Genomic DNA, 20,979 nt, shown 5'->3' with positions numbered 1-20,979 from the left:
CACAGCCACGGGGTGGAGTCCAGGGCCTCAGGATCACCTCTGCCAGCTCCCTCCTCTTGTGGGCTCTCAGAGGCTGCTGTCCTTGCATGGTCTGAGCAGAGGACTTATCCTGTGAATGATCACAACCAGATCCTGGTGCTCTATCTATCCCCCAGCATGCTCTTCTTCTACCAGGGTTGACTTTGGGTAATGACCAGCATGAGGGTTGGGAGAGGACTTTTGCCTGGGATGGGGACTGAGCAACAGCAGCAAGGTCATAGGGGTCCTGGTTGTACTTGATTCTTCAGGGAAATTTCATGAGCACGTCAACTCCCATTAGACTCCATCCCTCCTCTGATCTGTTTGGCAGTTGATGGGTGTCTCTGTGCTGGTCGTGATGATCAGAGTGGGCAGTAGACCCAGGTGGACAGGGATGAGTGCTGATAAATCTTCTCCCTGGGAGTCTGTGGGTGTGCAAAATGCTTGGAATAACAATGGAGCATTTCCAAAGGCACTATGTGTGCGCAGGTACGCCTGAGGAATCTTTCTCCAGCCTCCTGTCCGGCATCTGCTGCATCCCCACTGCCTCCATGGTACCTGCTGACATCTCATTAGCCTGCAGATACAAAAGGATAACACAGAGGCTGTGGGAGAATCTGCACTGACCCAGAGTTTATATGGGCTCCAGGAGAAAGAGAGCAGGGTGGTGCCTCAGTAGAAGCACTAGGAAGCCAAACACTTGCTAACCACCAATGATAATCACACACACACATATATATGAAAAGCAAAGAAAAATGTATCTATTAATATAAATAAAGATTATAAACATTAAAAATCAGAATACAGGTCTGCTACAGGACAGAATTTGAGTCATTTGTAGAGACAGATGAGAAGTTTATCCCTGCTGAAACGTGCCCATAACATCATTTCCCTCACTGCATCCTTTAGCTCCTTGTTCCTCATGCTATAGATGAGGGGGTTCAGTGTTGGAGGCACCACCGAGTACATAAATGAAATCACCAGGTTCAGGGATGGGGAGGAGATGAAGGGCGGTTTCAGGTAGGCCAGAAAGTCAGTGCTGACAAAGAAGGAGACCACGGCCAGATGAGGGAGGCATGTGGAGAAGGCTTTGTGCCGTCCCTGCACAGAGGGCATCCTCAGCACGGCCTTGAAGATCTGCACATAGGTTAAAAGAATGAAAGCAAAGCACCCAAATACAGCAAGAACACTAACCACAAGAAATATAGTTTCCCTGAGGTAGTCTGATTCTGAGCAGGAAAGCTGGAGGATCTGGGGGATTTCACAGAAGAATTGGTTCACAACTTTACCTTGACACAGTGGCTGAGAAAACGTACTGGCAGTGTGCAACAGAGCATAGAGAAGCCCAGTGCCCCAGGCAGCTGCTGCCATGGTGGCACAAGCTCTGCTGTCCATCAAGGTCCCGTAGTGCAGGGGCTTGCAGATGGCAATGTAGCGGTCATAGGACATAATGGTGAGAATGGAATACTCTGCTGAAAACAGAAACAAAAAGAAAAAGACCTGTGCAGCACATCCAGCGTAGGAGATGTGCCTGGTGTCCCAGAGGGCATTGGCCATGGCTTTGGGGAGAGTGGTGGAGATGCAGCCCAGGTCGAGGAGGGCGAGGTTGAGCAGGAAGAAGTACATGGGGGTGTGCAGGCGGTGGTGGCAGGCTACGGCTGTGCTGATGAGGCCGTTGCCCAGGAGGGCAGCCAGGTAGATGCCCAGCAAGAGCCAGAAGTGCAGGAGCTGCAGCTGCCGCGTGTCTGCCAACGCCAGGAGGAGGAACTGGCTGATGGAGCTGCTGTTGGGCATCTGCAGTTCCTGGGCATGGAGTCCTGTGCAGAGTGCAGGAGATAATGATGAGTCAAGACCATTCTCAGAGTCACTCCTGCTATACTATAAAACCTTTTCTTTCTCTTTGGCAAATGTTCATTTAGCCCCATTACTTGAATTTAATTTCATGAAGTTCAGCATTCCATAAGAAAAAGTAACTTATGGAGAGTTTGACGTTTTCTCATTTTCTAATCTTAGCTCTTTCTGGGTATTTTCAGCTATTTCTACGTCTGATATCTTTACCTCAACTGCTCTTAGAGCACCCAACCCCAACCTCTGTGCAGTTCAATTTCTGTCAGAGAAAGCTGCCTGTTTACAGGGTATGTGCATTATCTGTGTCTGCAGAAAACAATGATAATTTCAACAGGTTCCATCCTTCGAGAATGGAGAGGCTGAAACCATATTCTGTGTGACCGTTCACAATGATCGAGAGAAGTACAATTCCGGAGTCTCATAGCTGTGCTCAAAGTTGACAGCCCCTTTCAGATTTCTACCTCCAATCCTTTTCCCCTCCCAGAGATAAGGAAAAGGAAAATCTCTACCTTGCTTCTCCTACAAATTGCCCTTAGAAACACATTGAGGAGCAGAGTATCTGTGATCCCCCTGCCCAGGCAGAAGGCAGGGGCAGCAGAAGGCCACTGCCCTGCCCTGCCCTGCCCTGCCCTGTCCTGCTGGGGGGCTCCTTCCCCCACACATCTCCCCACAGCGCCCTGGGCAGCTCCCCAGGCAGGCTGAGTGCTGAGCCTGGCAGGCAGCACAGTCCCTGCCCCGGCACACAGCCCCTGGGGCACAGCAGGACCTGCTCTGCAGGACAGCCCTGGGCACCCGGCTGCAGCCCCGACTGCACAGCCTGCAGCCGTCCTGGGACACGGAGCCCTCAGGGCTGTGCTCTGATGCTGCAGCAAGAAAGCCTTCAGCTGGAGCAGGTTTTTATCCAAAATAAAGAAATATGGAATGCCTTCGGCCTGTTTTGCAATGGATGTCCCAAATTCACTTATCCCTGCAGTAAAAGTTGCGACGTTGCCTGCAGTGAGAGACTTGCCTTGTCAAGGGCTGTGGGCAATGCTCCTCCAGTGAGCTCACAGCCTAACGTGCCACACAGCGTGTAAGATCTCTTTCTTCTGTCCTGTCACCTGCAGATCATGTCCCCAGCTCTGCTGAATGCTTCACAGGAGCTGCTCATGGGCACAACTGTCTCTCTGCAGTGCTGCCTACTTGTATGAGCTCTGTTTCCCAGTAGACCAGACTAGCTCAGCAGCCAAGAATGTGATTTCTTTCTCTCCCTGGAGATATCCATGTTTCTCCTGAGCTCTTCCAAGGCATCAGGGTCATCTCTGCAGAACGTATTTCAAAGTCAGCTCAATTAATCAACACATCCACTGGATTCCAGAAGCAGGTCAACTAATTCCAAGCCCCAGCCATGTTGCCAACCACCAGATCAGCCTGTCCAGCATCCAATCCATCCTGACCTTGAATGGATCCAGGTTTTTGTCATCCACAGCCTCTTTTGGCAACATTTTCCAGTGCCTGTGTCTAAGAAATGTCTTCCTAAAACCATTTAAAAGCCGTTTCAATTTGTCTAATTACTGTCAGACCATCACTTCCAAATCCTAAAAGTAGGCATCTCATCTGCTGGTGGAAACCCCGGGGCTGAAATGGGATCAGTTCCTCACAGAACCATGGGAGCCGGGAGTCCTCTTAGCTGAGTTCAGATGTGCACAATGAGGTGTCGGTGTGTGAGGCCCTCATCTGAATCCTTGGTCTTTCTTCAACAGGACTGCACTGCTCACACACAGACACTCAGTGATGCCCAAGGTGCCTGGGGTGATCCCAGCTGTGTGCTGGTGCTTGTAAGCTGTGGTGGCAAATCTGTGAGACAGACACCTCCTTCCTGAGCATCAGCTGAGGGCCAGAAGGGAGGCATTCTTGGCCATCCTAAATGCCACCACAGCCCTGTGCTTAGGGCACCCAGTGTGCCTTTTGCACCTGCCCCAAGGAGCATGTGGTGTTATTCTGCTGACCAAATGGATGAACTCACAATAGAAGAGCCAGATCTTCCTCTGTGCTCCACCTGTGGCATACTCTGGAGTTCAAGGCATTACAAAGCTAGGACACATTTACATTCTTTCACTGATGACACTGTAGTTTGCTCTGGGCTGTCATGTAAATGGCATCAGAAGTCGTCTCAGGTCATGCAATTCCCAGTTCACAGGGAAATGGCAATCACTGCTCCAGTTTTCAGTAAGAACAAGCAAGATTATCCAGGCAATTCTGGACCTGTCAGTCTCAAGTCAGTGCCTGGTAAAATTATGGAAAAAAATGATACTGAGAGTTATTAAAAATTACGTGAAGAACAATTCTGTCAATGGCAGAGAGAACACAAGTTCATGAAGGGAAGGTCCTGTTTAACTTCATATCCTTTTATGACAAGGTCAAATTTAGATGAACTAGGGAAGCCATCTGATGTTATCCTTGAGGATTTCAGGTGAGCTTTTGATATTGTATCTCACAGAATTCGTCTGGGCAAAATGTCCTGCATATTGCTAGACAGAACTATAATGTGGTGGGTGAGCAGTTGGCCAGTGGGTCCGACTCAGAGGGTGGCAAATGGGGTTCCATCAGGCTTGCAGATGGCCACTGGCAGGGTTCCCCAGGGCCCTGTTTGAAGACCACTTCTTTTTAATGGATTTCTGATTGAGTGCATGTATGGCCAGAAAATGTTTTGAGTAAGATTGCTGCTGGTACCAAATAGGGTGGAGCTCCTTGCCTCCATTGAGAGTGGAGAGGACTTTCAGAGAGATGTGCTCCAGTTAGAGAACTGGGTAAGCACAAAATGCAGATGAAGTATAATGAGAACAAGTGCGTGATTCTGAACCCGGGTAGGGGCAGCCCTGGACATACACACTGACTGGATATGGGACTATGGAGAGCAGTCCCACTGAAAGGGATTCAGGGTCATGGTCAGCATGAAATTGAATGTGAGTCAGCAGTGTGCCCAGGCAGCCAGGAAGGCCAACTGTCCCCTGAGGTGCATTGAGCATGGCATTGCCATGTGGGTGAGGGAAGGGATTGTCCTGATCTGCTCTGCACTGCTGCAGCCTCACCTGGAGCACTGGGTGCACTTCTGGGCACTGCAGAACATAAAGGACATAAAACTACTGGACACTGTCCAAAGGAGAGCACCAGAACTGAGAATCTGAAGTTCAAAGTTTCATTGGGACTGACTGCTTGTTCAGACTGGGCCACTCTCACATCCCACATCCTGGGATGAGACACACTGCCCACATGGGACGTGGGCCTCATGGCCTCCTTGCACCCCATGCAGAGTCTGGCAGCTGCTGTCCCCTTCTCTTTCATCACACAAACCTCCATCCACTGCCCCAGGAAGGGCCCTGAGCCAGCATGAGGGACAGGATCTCCCTGCCAAGGCTCTGGGGATCAGGGCTTGGCCTTTCTGCTCCATAAGACAAAGGAGGCTTTTCTCAGCATCACAGCCACCATCCCACTGCCTTGGTCTGCCTGCAATCATGGCTTCCAATTCTCTGCTCTAACAAGTCCCAGGGGAAGCTTGCTTGATAATGGCCCTCAGTGGGGCCCATTAATACTCCAAGAAACTTCACTGTTCCTTCTGACTTTGTCTCCTTGAGCACTTTGTGCAATCTTCTCTGCGCACTGGACGCTGATGGACTCAGCAGCAAATGCCCCCTGGGGCCCATTACAACCTGAAGAGCCGTGCTGTGCCGTGTGCCTTCCTGCCATCTTCTTCATGTGTTCAGAACTTGTACAGCAAACTGGTGAGGAATCTGGAGAGAGCTAAAAGGGGAAGAGAAGAACAGGCAATACAAAGTCCACTTATTAATTTTCATATTGTTAGATTTAAACATGAACTTAAAGCAGGACTTTGCGACTGGTATTGATCCAGGATGTCCCCTAATGAGCTTTGCTCTTGTCACTTTGTGGACCAACATCCACCTCAACATCCCCACCCCATTTCTACTCACATTGGCCCCATGGGACTTGCATCTCTTTTCCTCACAACACTGTTCTCCTCTGGAGTCGCTTGCTCAGTGTTAAACCTCCTTCGTACCAACTCCCCCCGGCTTTCCTCATAGAACGAGCTGCACATAGCTGCACATGGGCAAGGAAAGATTTCTCTCTCTTTTTTTTTTTTTTTTTCTTCTTTCTGCCAACAAACAGAAGGAAACATGAAGCAATTGAATGAACAATAAAACACTGCATGCCTTGTCCAAGCTGCATCTAACGAGGTTTGTCTTTCACAGGGAATATTTGTACAAGAGATATGTTGGACAGGGATAAGTAAGGATAGATAGAATCACAGTTAAGGAGTTGAGAAAAGAGGTCATCAGACTTTGGAGAGAAGGAGCAAATTCCAGTTATATCCCTGAAGGTGATGAATCAGCCATATGTTTGGGAAGAATCTGAGTGAAGAATGAGCAAGGGATGGGGACATCTGGAGAGCAGTGGGAAGAGCATGTGTCCAGATGGCCTGCTGAAAACATGGCCTGAACCATGGTCACAGATTTAGGAGAGCTGGAGACACCTGCAGGATGAGGGACATCAAATACGCAGCAGGGTGGAGCAGCGGTGGACGCTGGGCATCGGTCACAGGGCATTGGCACTGGCACCACTGTCTGTGTCCCTGTACCTGAAGGCATCTGTGTCCTGAAAACACAATGCTGGGAGACATTGACTTTAAGAAAAAAAAAATAACAGCATAAAGAGACACAAAATCCCCTCAAAGACTCATGTTTTCATCCCAAAGTGGGAGAGGACTCCTGAGAATACTTGAAGATGAGAAGTGTTAGCATATTTTCACTGATTTCTATCTTTGTCTTCAATCCTTTCTTTCAGTTTTTACTGACATTAGTGAATATCTTTCGGACTTAAAGCTTCAAAAAGGAAAGAAGGTCCATTGGTGACTTGCACAGTGCGTGCTGCCCCCCAGAATTTCCCTGCCCAGAACTGTCCGTGGCATCTCTCAGCCTTTGTATGGATGGAGTTACACTGAGCTATTTTCTTCTTTCTCAGATGTTGTTTTAGATGGTCCCATGCAGCACAGGACTCATCACGCCCTTCACGCCCTTCATTCCTGGTACCCAGTCCCATTGTACTGTGGTCCACACTGACCCTAGCATTCCTGTGCTGTGTTTGTATTTCTACAAGCCTTTACCATCTTTGATGTGCTTGGGCAGGTTCAGCTGGGTTTGAGCTTTGGCTTTCTTAAGCACATCTTAGCAGGTACACTAGGACCACGTCCCTGCATTGCTCCCAGCTGATCACTCCTTGTTGCCACTTCCTATATGCTTTCTTTCTGTACTGTAACCCAGAGACACTTGAAGAAGCCAAGGTGTTCTCTCCTGAAGGCAAAAGGTGTGAATTTGTCCTCTGTCCTCCCTTCAGACTCTTCAGCTCCACCATCCCATGGCCACCGCAGCCCAGGCTCTCTTTGACCTTACATTCACCACCAGCCCTTCCATCCAGTGAGTGTGAGATGCAGCAGAGCACCTCTCCTCTTTGGTTCCTCCATGACTTGGTCCAGAAGCTGCCAGCTGTGCTCTCCAGGGATCTCCTGGATGGTGCATGCCCTGCTGAATTGTCCCTGCAGCAGACACTAGACCGCTAAAAGGATCAAGGGCCTGAATACACGAGGCTCCCATCTGTCTGCAGAGGGCACCTTCCACTTGCTCTTCCTAATCAGGAAGCCAGGGACACAGTTGGTCCCCTCTGTTTGCCATTTCCATTCTCTCTGACCTGGTTCCTCTGCCACCCCCAGGAAGAGCTCAGTGCACTCTCACACTTCCTTGTCTCCTCACCCATCCAGTGTAAAGACTCTGTATCCCCCTTGTGCTGCAGTCCAGTTGTGGAAGCCATTTAACCGTGTCTCTGTAGTCCAAACAAGAACACAGACCTGCAACTCCACTATTCTTTCTGGTCAGCATGTCATTAGCATAAAAACACATAAGGAAACATCCTAATAGGGAAGCATCATTGGTCTTAGCCTGCGTGTATTGCACATCTATGGTATTTGTGTTCAGAAGGTGGCACACAGGCATTAGATCCACTGTGAGGCTCGGAGTTGTCCAAGCAACACAGACACTCCTGTGGCATGGCTTTTCCGAAAGGCCCTGTGCAGCATTTGCAGCTGCATGTGAGTGTGCTGGACAGCCCAGGGAACTGGCCGGACACTAGGCTGCTTCTGACGTCATTCATATCAGAGCCCCTAGAAAACTGAGGTTTCATCAGTTGCAGAATTAAAGACGTGTGTTAGCTCTATAGAGCCTTGAGCTCCAGAATATGCAGCAGGTGGAGAAGAGGAAAAAATTTGGCTCTTCTTCTGTGAGCTCAGCCATTTAGTCAGCTGCACAACTCTGCATGAACCATGGAGACGGGTGAAAAACACATACTTGTGTGCCCTAAGTGCAGAGGTCTGTTGTTATTTAGGATGACCAGGAATAGCTCTATCCCCTGTTTGAGCTGATGCTGAGGAAGGAGGTGTCTATCTCAGGGATTCCCACACACTTCACAAGCACTGGCACACATCCAGCAGCACCCCAGGCACCTTGGTCATCACCCAGGGTCTGTGTGTGAGCAACTGACTCCCTGCTGAAGGACCAAGGACTCAGAGCAGGAGCTCACATGCAGGCAACTCCTTGTGCACATCTGAACTGAACCAGAGGAATCCCTGAAACTCCAGTGTGTCTGTGTGGAGTAGGATTCCATTTCAGTCACAGAGTTACCATCTAGGGATGAGATGCTTGCACTGCCTCATCTGGATCACTGTCCTGCCCAGGGGAAGTCCACCCCTCCCTGTCATTCTCTGTGTGTCCTTTTTATTACAGCAAACACTTTCTGGTAGGACTAGATATGTCCAGTCATGTGTCTGGAATTAGTCACTGTCCACTGCACATTTGGTGGTAAATTCAGTATATTTCATACTATAATCATGATGCTGTTGCCTTTGAGGATCTGTTGGCCTTGGGACCCAGGGACATCTCAAGGGAGATCAGTAGGGTGGATAGACATGATATCCTCTGCTGCTGTTCTGGGCTCCTGGTACACAAGGAGCTCCTGCAAGTGGGCAGTGCTGCAGAGAGACAGCTGTGCCCAGGAGCAGCTCCTGTGCAGCACCAAGCAGGGCTGGGGGCATGATCTGCAAGTGACACAGAGAAGAAGGAAGAGAGCATACAGGCAGTGTGGCATGCTAGCAGACTGTGAGCTCACTGGAGGATCATATCTCACAGCTCTTGACAAGGTAAGTCCCTCACAGCATGCAACATAGTGATTTTACTGCAAGGATCACTAAGTCTGGGACATCCCAGTGCAGGTCAGGCAGCATACATTCTGTTTCCTTATTATGGAAGAAGACCTGATGCATCTGAGGGCTTCTGTGCTGCAGCATCAGAGCACAGCCCTGAGGGCTGCATGTCCCAGGACGGCTGCAGGCTGTGCAGTCGGGGCTGCAGCCGGGTGCCCAGGGCTGTCCTGCAGAGCAGGTCCTGCTGTGCCCCAGGGGCTGTGTGCCGGGGCAGGGACTGTGCTGCCTGCCAGGCTCAGCACTCAGCCTGCCTGGGGAGCTGCCCAGGGCGCTGCGGGGAGACGTGTGGGGGGAAGGAGCCCCCCGGCAGGGCAGGGCAGGGGCCTTCTGCTGTCACAGCTACTGCCTGGAGCAGGGGGACCACAGCTCCATAGAACCTCAGGGCACTTCTGAGAGTACTTTGCAAGAGGGAGAATAAAGCAGCAGTTCTATGTTTCATGGTGTGCTTTCCTGAACCTCTGCTTTCTGTTTTCGCTTCACTTGCCTCATTGAAATGGAGTTTATGATATTGAAAGAGGCTGAGACTCCTATACTATCACACCGAGGGTTATCATGACACACAACAAATTCCTTAATGGCCCCACCTTTCATACATATAAATCACTCCTGCCCTACGTCCAGTGTCACCATGGCTGTTGGCTCCAGCCCGTTGGCTCCAGCCCCAGGGCCAGAAGGGGTCTACAGAGCACTGCTGAGCACACAGTGGCTGGCTGCAGGCAGAGACAGCTGCAAGCAGCAGAGATATGGGCAGGGAGGAGAGGAGAGTGCTGACTGCAAAGGCTGGGAGAGGGATATGGGCACCTCACTGTCATCTCTGCAATGCAGACAGCTCCCTGCAGCACCAGCCTATGTGTCCATTCCTAGTGTCATGAGAACTTGATTAAGAGTTGCATTAAGGGCTCAGCAGGGTGTGGGATGGGGATTCAAGTGGAGCTTAGACACCCTCTGATAAACACTGTCTTTAGGGCTAGGAATGAGATGACTCTTTCTAAGACACTCCATGCTTTTGGCATTTGACTCTGCTCCCGTGGCTCCTCCTGGGCTGCAGTCAAACCTACACAAGGGTGCAGCTCTGCCATGGCGGTTCTATGTTATCCAGCAGTACCATGGAGAAGATGCCTTGGTGTTAAGGCCAAGAAAATGCTGCTGGATGGCAGTGTCCCTGATGAGGCTGAGAGAGCTGAGATCCTCCTCTGGAACAATGAGCAAATCAAGAGACTGAGTTCTACCCATCTAACTGGGATTGCTCTGCTCTTACCAGCACCCAGAGTCTTGTCAGGGTAACTCCTGAGTGTGACCATCCTCCAGTGATACAAACACAGATATGGCACTGATCACTTGGAAGTGAGGGGTATGGCCTTTGCCTCTCGGATCTCAAAAGACTTCATTTAAAGTGTCTCAAAGTGATCAAGAGGATTTCTACCTTAAAAACATTCCTCATGAGTGCTGGGGCAACTAGAAAAAAATAGAGCAATATTCACAGAGCACTGCTGACCAGTTTGGAGAAGGTTGTGGGAAGCTACTTGGTTTTTAATCTGAGATCACTCTGTATTTCTATTGCTTTATTGCTGCAGAGCAAGCCTGACTCATCCACAGCCTGCAACAGAGTTCCTTGTGCAGCGTGGAAACATCAGCCAACAGCAACCTGAGCTCAAGGAATGTAGCAGAAAAGATCTGGCAGAAGGGAGGGAGGCTGTCTGGGAGGTTTCAGAAGACACAGAGTAGGGTTTGCCTGGGGAGGAATGAAATAACACTTTCCTGTTTTTCCCTCCTCAGACAGGTGACTGTGCTCACAGGCAGCAGATGCCCAACAGCAGCTCCATCAGCCAGTTCCTCCTCCTGGCGTTGGCAGACACGCGGCAGCTGCAGCTCCTGCACTTCTGGCTCTTGCTGGGCATCTACCTGGCTGCCCTCCTGGGCAACGGCCTCATCAGCACAGCCGTAGCCTGCCACCACCGCCTGCACACCCCCATGTACTTCTTCCTGCTCAACCTCGCCCTCCTCGACCTGGGCTGCATCTCCACCACTCTCCCCAAAGCCATGGCCAATGCCCTCTGGGACACCAGGCACATCTCCTACTCAGCATGTGCTGCACAGGTCTTTTTCTTTTTGTTTCTGTTTTCAGCAGAGTATTCCATCCTCACCATCATGTCCTATGACCGCTATGTTGCCATCTGCAAGCCCCTGCACTACAGCACTCTTTTTGGAAGCAGAGCTTGTGCCACCATGGCAGCAGCTGCCTGGGGCACTGGGGCTCTCTTTGCTCTGCTGCACACTGCCAATACATTTTCTCAGCCACTGTGCCATGGCAATGCTGTGGATCAGTTCTTCTGTGAAATCCCCCAGATCCTCCAGCTCTCCTGCTCAGCATCAGATTACTACAGGGAAACTGTATTTATTGAAGTTAGTGTTCTTGCCATACTTGGATATTTTATGTTCATTGTTATGTCCTATGTGCAGATTTTCAGGGCCGTGCTGAGGATGCCCTCTGAGCAGGGACGACACAAAGCCTTCTCCACGTGCCTCCCTCACCTCACTGTGGTCTTCCTCTTTGTCAGCACTGACTTTCTGGCCTACGTGAAGCCCCCATCCATCTCCTCCCCATCCCTGGACCTGGTGGTTTCATTTCTGTACTCAGTGGTGCCTCCAACACTAAACCCCCTCATCTACAGCATGCGGAACCAGGAGCTCAAGGATGCAGTGAGGAAAATGATGTCATGGACAAATTTCAGCAGGGATTGTCTTCTCATCTGTCTCAACAAATGATTCACAGTCTTTTCCTCAACGTGACTATGTTATCATAGAATATTGGGTCATCACCCTCTCAGTGAAAAACTTACTTTTAATATCTAACCTAAACCTCCCCAGTCTCAGATTAAAACCATCCCACCTTGTTCTATCACTATCCACCATCATAAACAGCTGTCCCCCCTCCTCTTTCTAAGCTCCCTTCAAGTACTAAAAGGCCACAGCGAGGTCTCCCTGCAGCCTTCTCTTCCCCAAGCTAAACAAGCCCAGTTCCCTCAGCCTTTCTTCATAGCAGAGCTGCTCCAGCCCCCGATCATGTTAGTGGCCCTCCTCTGGACCTGGTCTTCCTCTGGACTTGACCCAAGAGCTCCATGTCCTTCCTGTGCTGTGGCCCCAGGCCTGGACGCAGAGCTGCAGATGGGGCCCCACAAGAGCAGAGTAGAAGGGGACGATCACCTCCCTCTCCCTGCTGGCTCCCTTTCTTAATGCAGCCCAGAACACAGCTGGCCTTCTGGGCTGCAGGCGCACACTGCTGGCTCATGTCCAGCTTCTCATCCACCAGGACCCCCAAGTCTTTCTCCGCAGGGCTGCTCTCAAGTGGTTCTTTGCCCAGTCTGTGTAAACACCTTGCATTGTCCCAGATAAAATGCAGCACCTTGCACTCAGCCTTTTTTAACCTCATTAGGTTCACATGGGCCCACTTCTGCAGCCTGTCCAGGTCCCTCTGGATGGCTTCCCTTCCCTCCAATGGATCGACTGCACCGCTCAGCTTGGTGTCACTTTTAAACTTGCTGAGGATGCACTCGATGCCATCATCTGCATTGTTGATGAAGACGTTGAAGAGCATCCATGGCAAGACTGAGCCTTGAGGGATGCCGCTTGTGATCGGTCTCCACCCTGACACAGAACCATTGACCACAACCTTTGGCTGCACCTGACCAGCCAGTTCCTAATCCATCAGAAAGTCCAGCCTTCAATCCACACCTCTCCAATTTAGAGAGAAAGTTGTGGTGAGCTCCCCTTATCCTTCACTAAGCAGCAGTGAATCCCTTTTCCTCTCAGGTCTTACAGCTGTTCAGACTTCAGCAAGCACTCCTTAGTCATGGTGAGTAGGATGAGAATTTGTAGGAAAAAACGATCCCTAGAAATTCTATTTTTGACCCACATATTTTTGGGTCATGGCATTCATGTCCAGATGCCAACCAGCACTTCTGCATTAGAAATGATTTCATCTGATACAATCTGAAAAGAAAGCCTGACCGCACACCATCACCACATTCCCATGTTCCCATAGGGGTACGTCACAGAATCACAGAATCACAGAATTGTAGGGGTTGGAAGGGACCTCCAGAGATCATCGAGTCCAACCCCCTGCCAAAGCAGGTTCCCTACACCTGGTCACACAGGTCGGCGTCCAGGCAGGTCTTGAACATCTCCAGAGCAGGAGACTCCCCCACCTCCCTGGCAGCCTGTTCCAGTGCTCCGTCATCTCACTGTACAGAAGTTCCTTCGCACATTGGTGCAGAACTTCCTATGCTGCAGTTTCCGGCCGTTTCCCCTTGTCCTGTCTCCACTCACCACTGAAAACAGTCTGGCCTCGCCATTCTGTCCCCCACACCTTAGATATTTATAGACCTGTTTCAGGTCCCCTCTCAGTCTTCTTTTCTCAAGGCTGAACAGACCCTGACTTCTTTCGGTTTGTGTATTTATTTTTTGTGTAATTTTTTGAATATTTTTTTCTGTATCTTATGTATTCTAATATTTTCCTCTTAAATGTCATTATCCACATTGATCACTGCTCAGTTTGTACATATGCAGTGTAGCCCAGACATAGTGTACATAAGGAACCAAGCTCTCAGTGAATCTTAACAAAACAAAGGGCATGCAATGACTTTGTCTGTCTTCCTTCCTGGGAGACATTTCTGGAGCTGCCAGGGTCAGTTGTTCTCACAAACCCACAATCCAGCAGGAAGCACACGGCTGTTAATCCAACTGTGTGGTGACTTCAGCCTGCAATAGCTGACTGGCCGTCCCTTGGCTCCTGGCTGGGGTCTGTGCTTGCAGGCTCACATCTGTCAGTGCCTCTGACAGGCCAGCAGCAGCACCTGGTTTGCACGTTGGTTCTGAGATCCCCTCTTCCTCAGTCTCTATGAGACTTTGCATAGGAAAAGTTCCTGGATATGGGTTCTCATCTCAGAGGTTTAAACGTTTCCCTGACAATTTCTTTCCATTTGCCTCACAGAGGTAGGTGGGCACTGCCTTCAGGATGCCCTAGGGTAGCTGACGTATGCATGAGAGTACAGGAAAGGTTTCCCAGGACTCTCAGGAGACATTCTGGAGCATGAATTTGCAGGTAGGTCCTCCTGCAGAGCTTGGTGTCCTTCTCCTTCCTGAGTAAGGTGCCACTTCCATCTCAGGAATGGAACAGCCAACAGAGGTGAGACAGAAACTCTTCAAGAAAAGGCTCAGTGTTGCACTCAGGGACAGAATTCAGTGGTGTGGTGGTGTGTTGAGCTGAAACTCAACCCCATTGCCCCTTAGCCTTGCAGCTCCTGTGGCTTGGTGACAGTGCTGCTGTGTGGCTGCAAACACAAGCAAGGACATGCAGTGGGCACTTCTGTCACACAGATTGTTTCCACCACAGCAAGTCTGTCGCTAATGGAGATCTCCTCATGGCGGTGCCTGAAGGCTCAGGGCCTCTTTGAAAGTTGCTGCCAAGAACATTCCCAAGGAATGGACTGCACAGATTCCCACACTTACTCTCCTACTCATGCTAAAACCAAGCTTTGTTGATAACATTCAAAGATTGTATTTAAGGCTTGCCCAAACTGCAGCCCACATCAAAACACTAATCCATAATGCTTGTCCATACCCTAACAGTGTCCTGAAAACCTTAGCAGAACACCAAGCCCTCTCACTGAACCTTTGCTTAATCTCTGCCCCAAAAGGTGAGTTCTAACCCTTAATCCCTACCCTGAACACCCACCACCCATAGAGCCTGCTCCTGTGCTCTGCCCTCCTCACCTTCAACCCCTTCCCTAACCCTAAACTTTGGGTACTTGGCTGTCCAGGGCAGAGCAGGAATCGTGGAGTCTTTGAGCAAATGCGTGCAATGCAGTGATGAATGTGAGGTGATGTATGTACAGGAGGTGATGTGACTGATCAGCTTGAGGCCATCAGGAGGAGGTGGGTAGGAATGCTGCCATGAGCTCAGCTCTACCTCAGGACCTCCTGGGCCTGCAGGTGGCACGAGGCTGTGAAGGTGGCTGTGAGATCACTTCTGTGTGTGGAGTTGACAGGCCAGCCCCAGAAAGGCATTTCATGCCTGAAGCAGCTGTTGGTCAGCCCTTGGCTCCTGGCTGGGATCTGTGCATACAGGATCACATCTGCAGTGTCCCTGAGAGGCTGACAGAAAGTGCCAGGTTGACGTGTTGCCTGTGGGATCCTCTGTGCCTGAGCACCTGGTAGGGCCATAGAGCAAGAAGGAGGTTTGTGTGAGGGATTGTGATGGCTCTTCTGTGTGAGTTCACAACTCAATAGCAGGAGGGACGTGACTTGGTTGTGTCTACCTGGAAACTGGCAGGTGCCTTGGAAGATGATGGTGAGGTTCTGTCACAGAGTTATCTAGGTCAGTCTATGCCCGTGACAGGGGGCAGTAGGCCCCTGGCCCCCCTCCAAGCCCCACAAAATGGGAAGGGTGAAGGAAGAGAGATAGGAAGATGGGAGCTGGGCTCAAGGAAGGAAAAAAGCAAAAACAGCAGCAATGATCTATGGAGGAAAACTTATTTTACTATGATATTGGAATGCAAGATAACACAGTATCATATAATCTAATTGAAACTGAGACTAATAAACCAGGTAAGATAGGAGAGAGAGAGAGTTCCTGAGTGAGTCAAACCTGAAAAGCTTGGAAGGGCTGGGAAAGCACCTCCAGCACCCACTGCCAGGCAGCAAGAGAGCGCCCCATCCAAAGGGCCAGGTGCCATGACTTCAGTAATGTACAGGGACAGGTACCTGGAACTGCAGCATGAACACTTTAACTCCCAGTGCACTGCTTGATGTTATGGTGTGGAATGCTGAAAACCAAAAACACAGAACCATGACATTGGAGTTACCTCTCTTTATTCCAAGTTTAATCGCACTTTACTCCAGGCCTACTCACACTTGACTCAAGTATCTCTGACTCACACTTTGCTCAAGAGTTACTCAGACTTTTCCTTAAATTTACCCACACTTGACTCTGGGTTTACTCACACTTTTCTCCAGGTTTTACTGACACCCTACTCCAGGTGTGTACGCTCTCTCTTCTGGGCCTACGCACACTTGACTCCAGATGTTTCTCACACTTTGCTCTGAGTTTATTCACACTTGACTCTAGGTTTACTCACAGTTTTCTCTGGGTTTTACTCACACTTTCTAGCAGGTTTGCACACTCTTTACTCTGGATTTACTCTTCCTCTACTGTTGTTTCTGCATTTGATATTAAAAAGAGCAATTGGTTTGAAGAAGTAGAACACAATGCATTCGTATTCTGTAACATCCTTAGAAATAGTTGATATAAGAAGTAAAATACTGTATATGTGAGCAGCATGTTTTAGAAGCATTGTTACTGAATTATGTTTTATATGTTAATTCTTTCTTGCGAAACTGTAATAGTTGTTAAATGTTCCAAACAATGTGTGTATAGTATTAGGGATTAGAAAACATCTTGTAGAGTTGTTCTGTTAGGATAAGAAACTCCCTACAAAAGAAAAACAGATTTAACAAACATCAAAGAAGCCAGGGCCTCTACACAAGGCTGAACTGTCTGATTCCGTGAGAAGTTTGGGATGTGATGAGCAGGCACCAAGATCCTCCCCTCTGTTCTTCTCCCAAGCTTGTCTTTGTGGAAGGGAAGACAAGAAGGTATCTGCAAAAGAAGTGTCAAGTGTGGAATAAGTCCATTAATTAATTACAGATCTATGCTTAGGCTGCAAAGATTCATGTTTGTCCAGTGTCTGCATGTTTAGTGAAGCGTCGAGAAGATTGTGAACCTAAAGCACTCAGCTAATGAGGAACTAGGGGAGAAAGAGATCAGCATCAGGGAATACGGAATAAAAGATGTAATTCTGTTTTTCTGGGGTGCTCTCTTGCTTGCAGGAGGCCCTCCACTGCAATTGTGAATAAAATCGGCTTCATCAGAGATACCGTCCTAGAAAATTATTTGGATATTTCCAACAGAGAGGCCGCACCATACAGTGAACTACCAGAGAATGAAAAGAAATATGCCCTGTTCACAGATGGGTCGTGTCGTATTGTGGGGAAGCATCGCAGATGGAAATCTGCTGTGTGGAGCCACAAGTTGCAAGGCCACTGAAAGGAATGGTGAATCAAGGCAATGTGCAGAGGTAAAGGCTGTCCAGCTGGCCTTAGATGTTGCTGAACGGGAGAGGTGGCCAGTGCTCTATCTTTACACTGACTCGTGGATGGTAGTGAATGCCTTATGGGGGTGGTTACAGCAGTGGGAGCAAAATAACTGGCAAAGAAGGGGTAATCCTATTTGGGCTGCTGAACTGTGCAAAGACATTGCTGCCCAAATAAAGGATATGGCTGTAAAGGCGCATCATGTGGATGCTCATGTGCCCAAGAGTCGGGCTACTGAAGAACAGCAAAATAACCATCAGGTAGACCGAGCTGCCAGAATTGAGGTGGCTCAAATAGACCTGGACTGGCAGAACAAGGGTGAATTATTTCAGGCTCGATGGGCCCGTGAGACCTCAGGCCATCAAGGATGCGATGCAACATGTAAATGGGCTGGAGACCAAGGGGTGGAATTAACTATGGACACTATTGCACAGGTGATTCATAACTGTGACACATGTGCCACAAGTAAACAAGCCAAGAGGATGAAACCTCTCTGGGAGGAAGGGCGATGGCCAAAGTACAAATATGGGGAGGCATGGCAGGTTGATTCTATCACCTTGCCACGATCTCGCAGTGGTAAGCGTTATGTGCTCACCATGGTGGAGGCAACCACTGGGTGGCTTGAAACATATGCAGTACCCCATGCTACCGCCCGAAACACCATACTGGGTCTGGAGAAACAAGTCCTGTGGCGACATGGCACCCCAGAAAGGATTGAGTCAGATAATGGGACTCATTTTAAAAATTCTCTTGTTAATGGTTGGGCCAAAGCATTTGGATTTATGATATTTCCTGTTATGCACCAAAATTCTGATTCCTCTGTAATTGGTTATTTAGGCCACACAGCTACACAATTTCTAATCATTTTCTGTTATGTTTTATCTCTGGTGCTCAAATTTCTCTTTCAATTTTTCACTATATTTCCTAAAGGACTTACAGCAGGCACTGCTCTGGTGGCTCACTCACTGTCCCTCGCCTTGGAACTCTTGTTCTCCATTTCTCTCAGCAACCTATGGCCGTAGGACTGCAGAATCCGCCCTTTTGCAGCGCCGAGCACACCAAGCCTCAGTCCTACGAAATGAGGTGTATCATTAAGTAACCTTTTTGCAAGATGTTCACATAAAACATCAGAGTCCCAGACCTCGACCTCCAAGGCAGTACTTAATCACACATGATTGTTCTTACCTTGCTCTGTGCACAGAGTTGCCAGGAGTTATCAGGTCAGTCACACAACACCACAGTGCCTGCTGTCCATCCCTATCCCTCAGCTGTTCACAGATCTTGCCTCTTAAAAACAGCCTCGGGTACACAACTGGCTCCACAATGAACCCCAAAATCCAAATGGATAACTGAGAGCACCCAGAACTCCTAGCATGACCCCCAAAATCAAGGGATTAACCCAGTACCCCAGCAGATGACACCATAAGCCCAAGGAAAACCCCCAACCCAATGAAAGCCAACCCACAGGGCTGCAGAATAATGAGCGGGGTACACTGTCCTGTGCTGTAGAAGTGGAGGCTCACCACAGACGTTGTTGTTTCCCAGGTTTCGGCACCACATTGTGAGAAACACGCTCCAGATCAACAATTTCTAATCAGGCAAAGAACTTTCTGAAGAGCAGATTATGCATTATTGCAGTAATGGGTGCACTCCCCCTGCCGACAAGGGAGAAACTGGACAAGTACTCAGTGAAATCCATCCCTTTATATACCCTGGGTCAGATGCAGGTAAAGCCTCTCCTGGCATTCATTGGTTGAGCATCCCAGGCTCACAATCTTCACAACGCTCTTCTTCCTTACATTTCCACGCAATGACTGTTACCAACCCATTGTTTTTAGGTATGTTCTGTACTTTTTATGGCAATAGGAGGGCAATATTCTCAAAAATTAACACACTCATTCTATCCTGTTCCAGGCTCTCCCCTACCTGATGTAATTACCTTACCGAGTGCCTGTGCCGATTCTGCCCAGGTTGGAACACTCCAGTCTCAACCTTACTCTGTTCAGCAGCTTTCTGTGTGACTGGAAATTTCCACGGCAAGAACACAATCACAGGGTTTTACTCACACTTTACTCCATGTTTACTAACACTTAACACCAGGTTTACACACACTTTACTTCAAGTTTACAAACACTTTACTCCGGGTGCATTTATACTCTACTCTGTGTGCACTCACACTTTGTCTGGGTTTCACTCACACTTTACTTCGGGTTTACTCTTACTTTTCTCAGGGTCACTTTTCTCAGTCACGCTGTACTCTGGGTCTGCTCACACCTTACTTCAGGTTGTATGCAAACTTTACTCCAGGTTCACTCATGCTTTATTTCAGGTTTAATCACACTTTATTCTGGGGTTTACTCATGCTAAGCTCCAGGTTTACTCAGACTTTACTTCAAGTTTACTCACACTTTTCTCCATGTTTACTCTTGCTTTTCTCCAGATTTTACTCACACCATACTCCAGGTGTACTCTCACCTTTGTGTTTTACTCTCAGTTTACTTCCTTTACTCAAGAATTTCTCCAGCTTTATTCTTACTTTTCTCCAGGCTTTACTCACACTGCACAACTGGCGTACTCACAGTCTATTCCGAGTGTACTCACACGTTACTTCAGGGTTTATTCACACTTTACACTGGTTTAATTCACACTTTACATCTGATTACCTCACACTTTTCTCTGGGTTTACTGATACTTTACTTCTGCTTTACTCTGACTTTTATCCAGATTTTATTCACACTCTACTCTGAGTGTATTCACAATGTACTCCAGGTTTACTCAGACTTTACTCTGGGATTACTCACACAGTTCATATTTACTTATGCTTTGCTGTGTGTTTACTCAAACTTTACTCTGGATGTACTCACAACATACTCTGAGTTTAATCACACTTTACTTTGATATCACTCATACTTTACTCTAGCTTTTACTCATGCTTTACTCTGGGTTTACTTATACTTTACTTCAGAAGTGTTTATAATTTACTTCAAGTTTGCTTATTCTTTACTCCCGGTTTACTCCTATCTTCTTTTGGGTTTTACTCACACTTTACTCCAGATTTTACACACACTTTACTCCACTTTTTGATCACATTTTACTCAGAGTTTACTAACACTTTACTCAGTCTTTGACTCACCCTCAGCTCCAGGTTTACTCCAACTTTATTTTAGATTTTACTCACACGTTACTTTGAGTTACCTCACACTTTACTCTGGGTTTACTTTTCTCTGGGTGCCCTCACACTTTAGTTTGTGTGTGCCCACACCTTACTCAGGGTTTTACTTGCAATTTCCTTTGCTTTTCACTCACTCTCTACCCAAGTTTTACTCACATGTTACACCAAGTTTACTCTTACTTTTCTCCTGGTTTTAATCACAGTTTGCACTGGATTTACACACACCTTACTCCAGCCTTTTCCAACCTGAGCGATTCTATGATGCTATGATTCTATATGGAGGTACATATAGTCATAACTATCACACATTTCCTGTTATCTCTCTTAGTAAAGAGCTTTATTTCAACCCACGTGTTGTGCTCTGTTTTTTCCAAGTTCTCTTATCCATCCCAGTGGGAAGGGGCAGTGCACAAAGCCCTGTGTGGTGCTGAGCCTCCTGCCGGTTTAAACCACCACCGTCATTTTGGTGCCTGATGTGGGGCTGCAA

At 48.5% G+C, this 20,979-nt stretch overlaps 3 protein-coding genes, 1 long non-coding RNA gene and 1 pseudogene across 8 annotated transcripts in view; 3 read left to right on the top strand and 2 right to left on the bottom strand.

Moving 5' to 3' along the window:
• LOC128091873 (olfactory receptor 14J1-like) overlaps positions 1-11,935 on the top strand; it is a 48,963-nt gene extending 37,028 nt beyond the window's left edge. Inside the window, exon 2 of the mRNA XM_052705277.1 lies at positions 11,267-11,935. Within this exon, the coding sequence (XP_052561237.1) occupies positions 11,267-11,935 (669 nt within the window). The remainder of the gene's footprint in view (positions 1-11,266) is intronic.
• Positions 1-17,099, top strand: part of LOC128091909 (uncharacterized) — a 233,459-nt gene extending 216,360 nt beyond the window's left edge. For all 5 annotated transcript variants that reach the window (XR_008211539.1, XR_008211540.1, XR_008211538.1 and 2 more), the window contains one exon: positions 15,386-17,099. This is a non-coding gene — a long non-coding RNA (uncharacterized LOC128091909). The remainder of the gene's footprint in view (positions 1-15,385) is intronic.
• The window catches only part of LOC128091903 (olfactory receptor 14J1-like), a 335,467-nt gene that overhangs the window by 255,348 nt on the left and 59,140 nt on the right, over positions 1-20,979 (top strand). The gene's annotated exons all lie outside the window — the stretch shown is intronic.
• Positions 1-20,979, bottom strand: part of LOC128091882 (olfactory receptor 14J1-like) — a 148,651-nt pseudogene that overhangs the window by 96,495 nt on the left and 31,177 nt on the right.
• Positions 850-1,902, bottom strand: LOC128091874 (olfactory receptor 14J1-like). Its single transcript, XM_052705279.1, has one exon. The coding sequence runs from the start codon at positions 1,810-1,812 to the stop codon at positions 850-852; it is 963 nt and encodes a 320-aa protein (XP_052561239.1). The 5' UTR covers positions 1,813-1,902.

Source organism: Tympanuchus pallidicinctus, unplaced genomic scaffold (genome assembly GCF_026119805.1).
Source record: "Tympanuchus pallidicinctus isolate F22 unplaced genomic scaffold, pur_lepc_1.0 scaffold54, whole genome shotgun sequence".
Lineage (NCBI taxonomy): Eukaryota > Metazoa > Chordata > Aves > Galliformes > Phasianidae > Tympanuchus > Tympanuchus pallidicinctus.
Note: the sequence above shows the minus strand (reverse complement) of the source record. Positions and strands in the feature narration are given on the sequence as shown.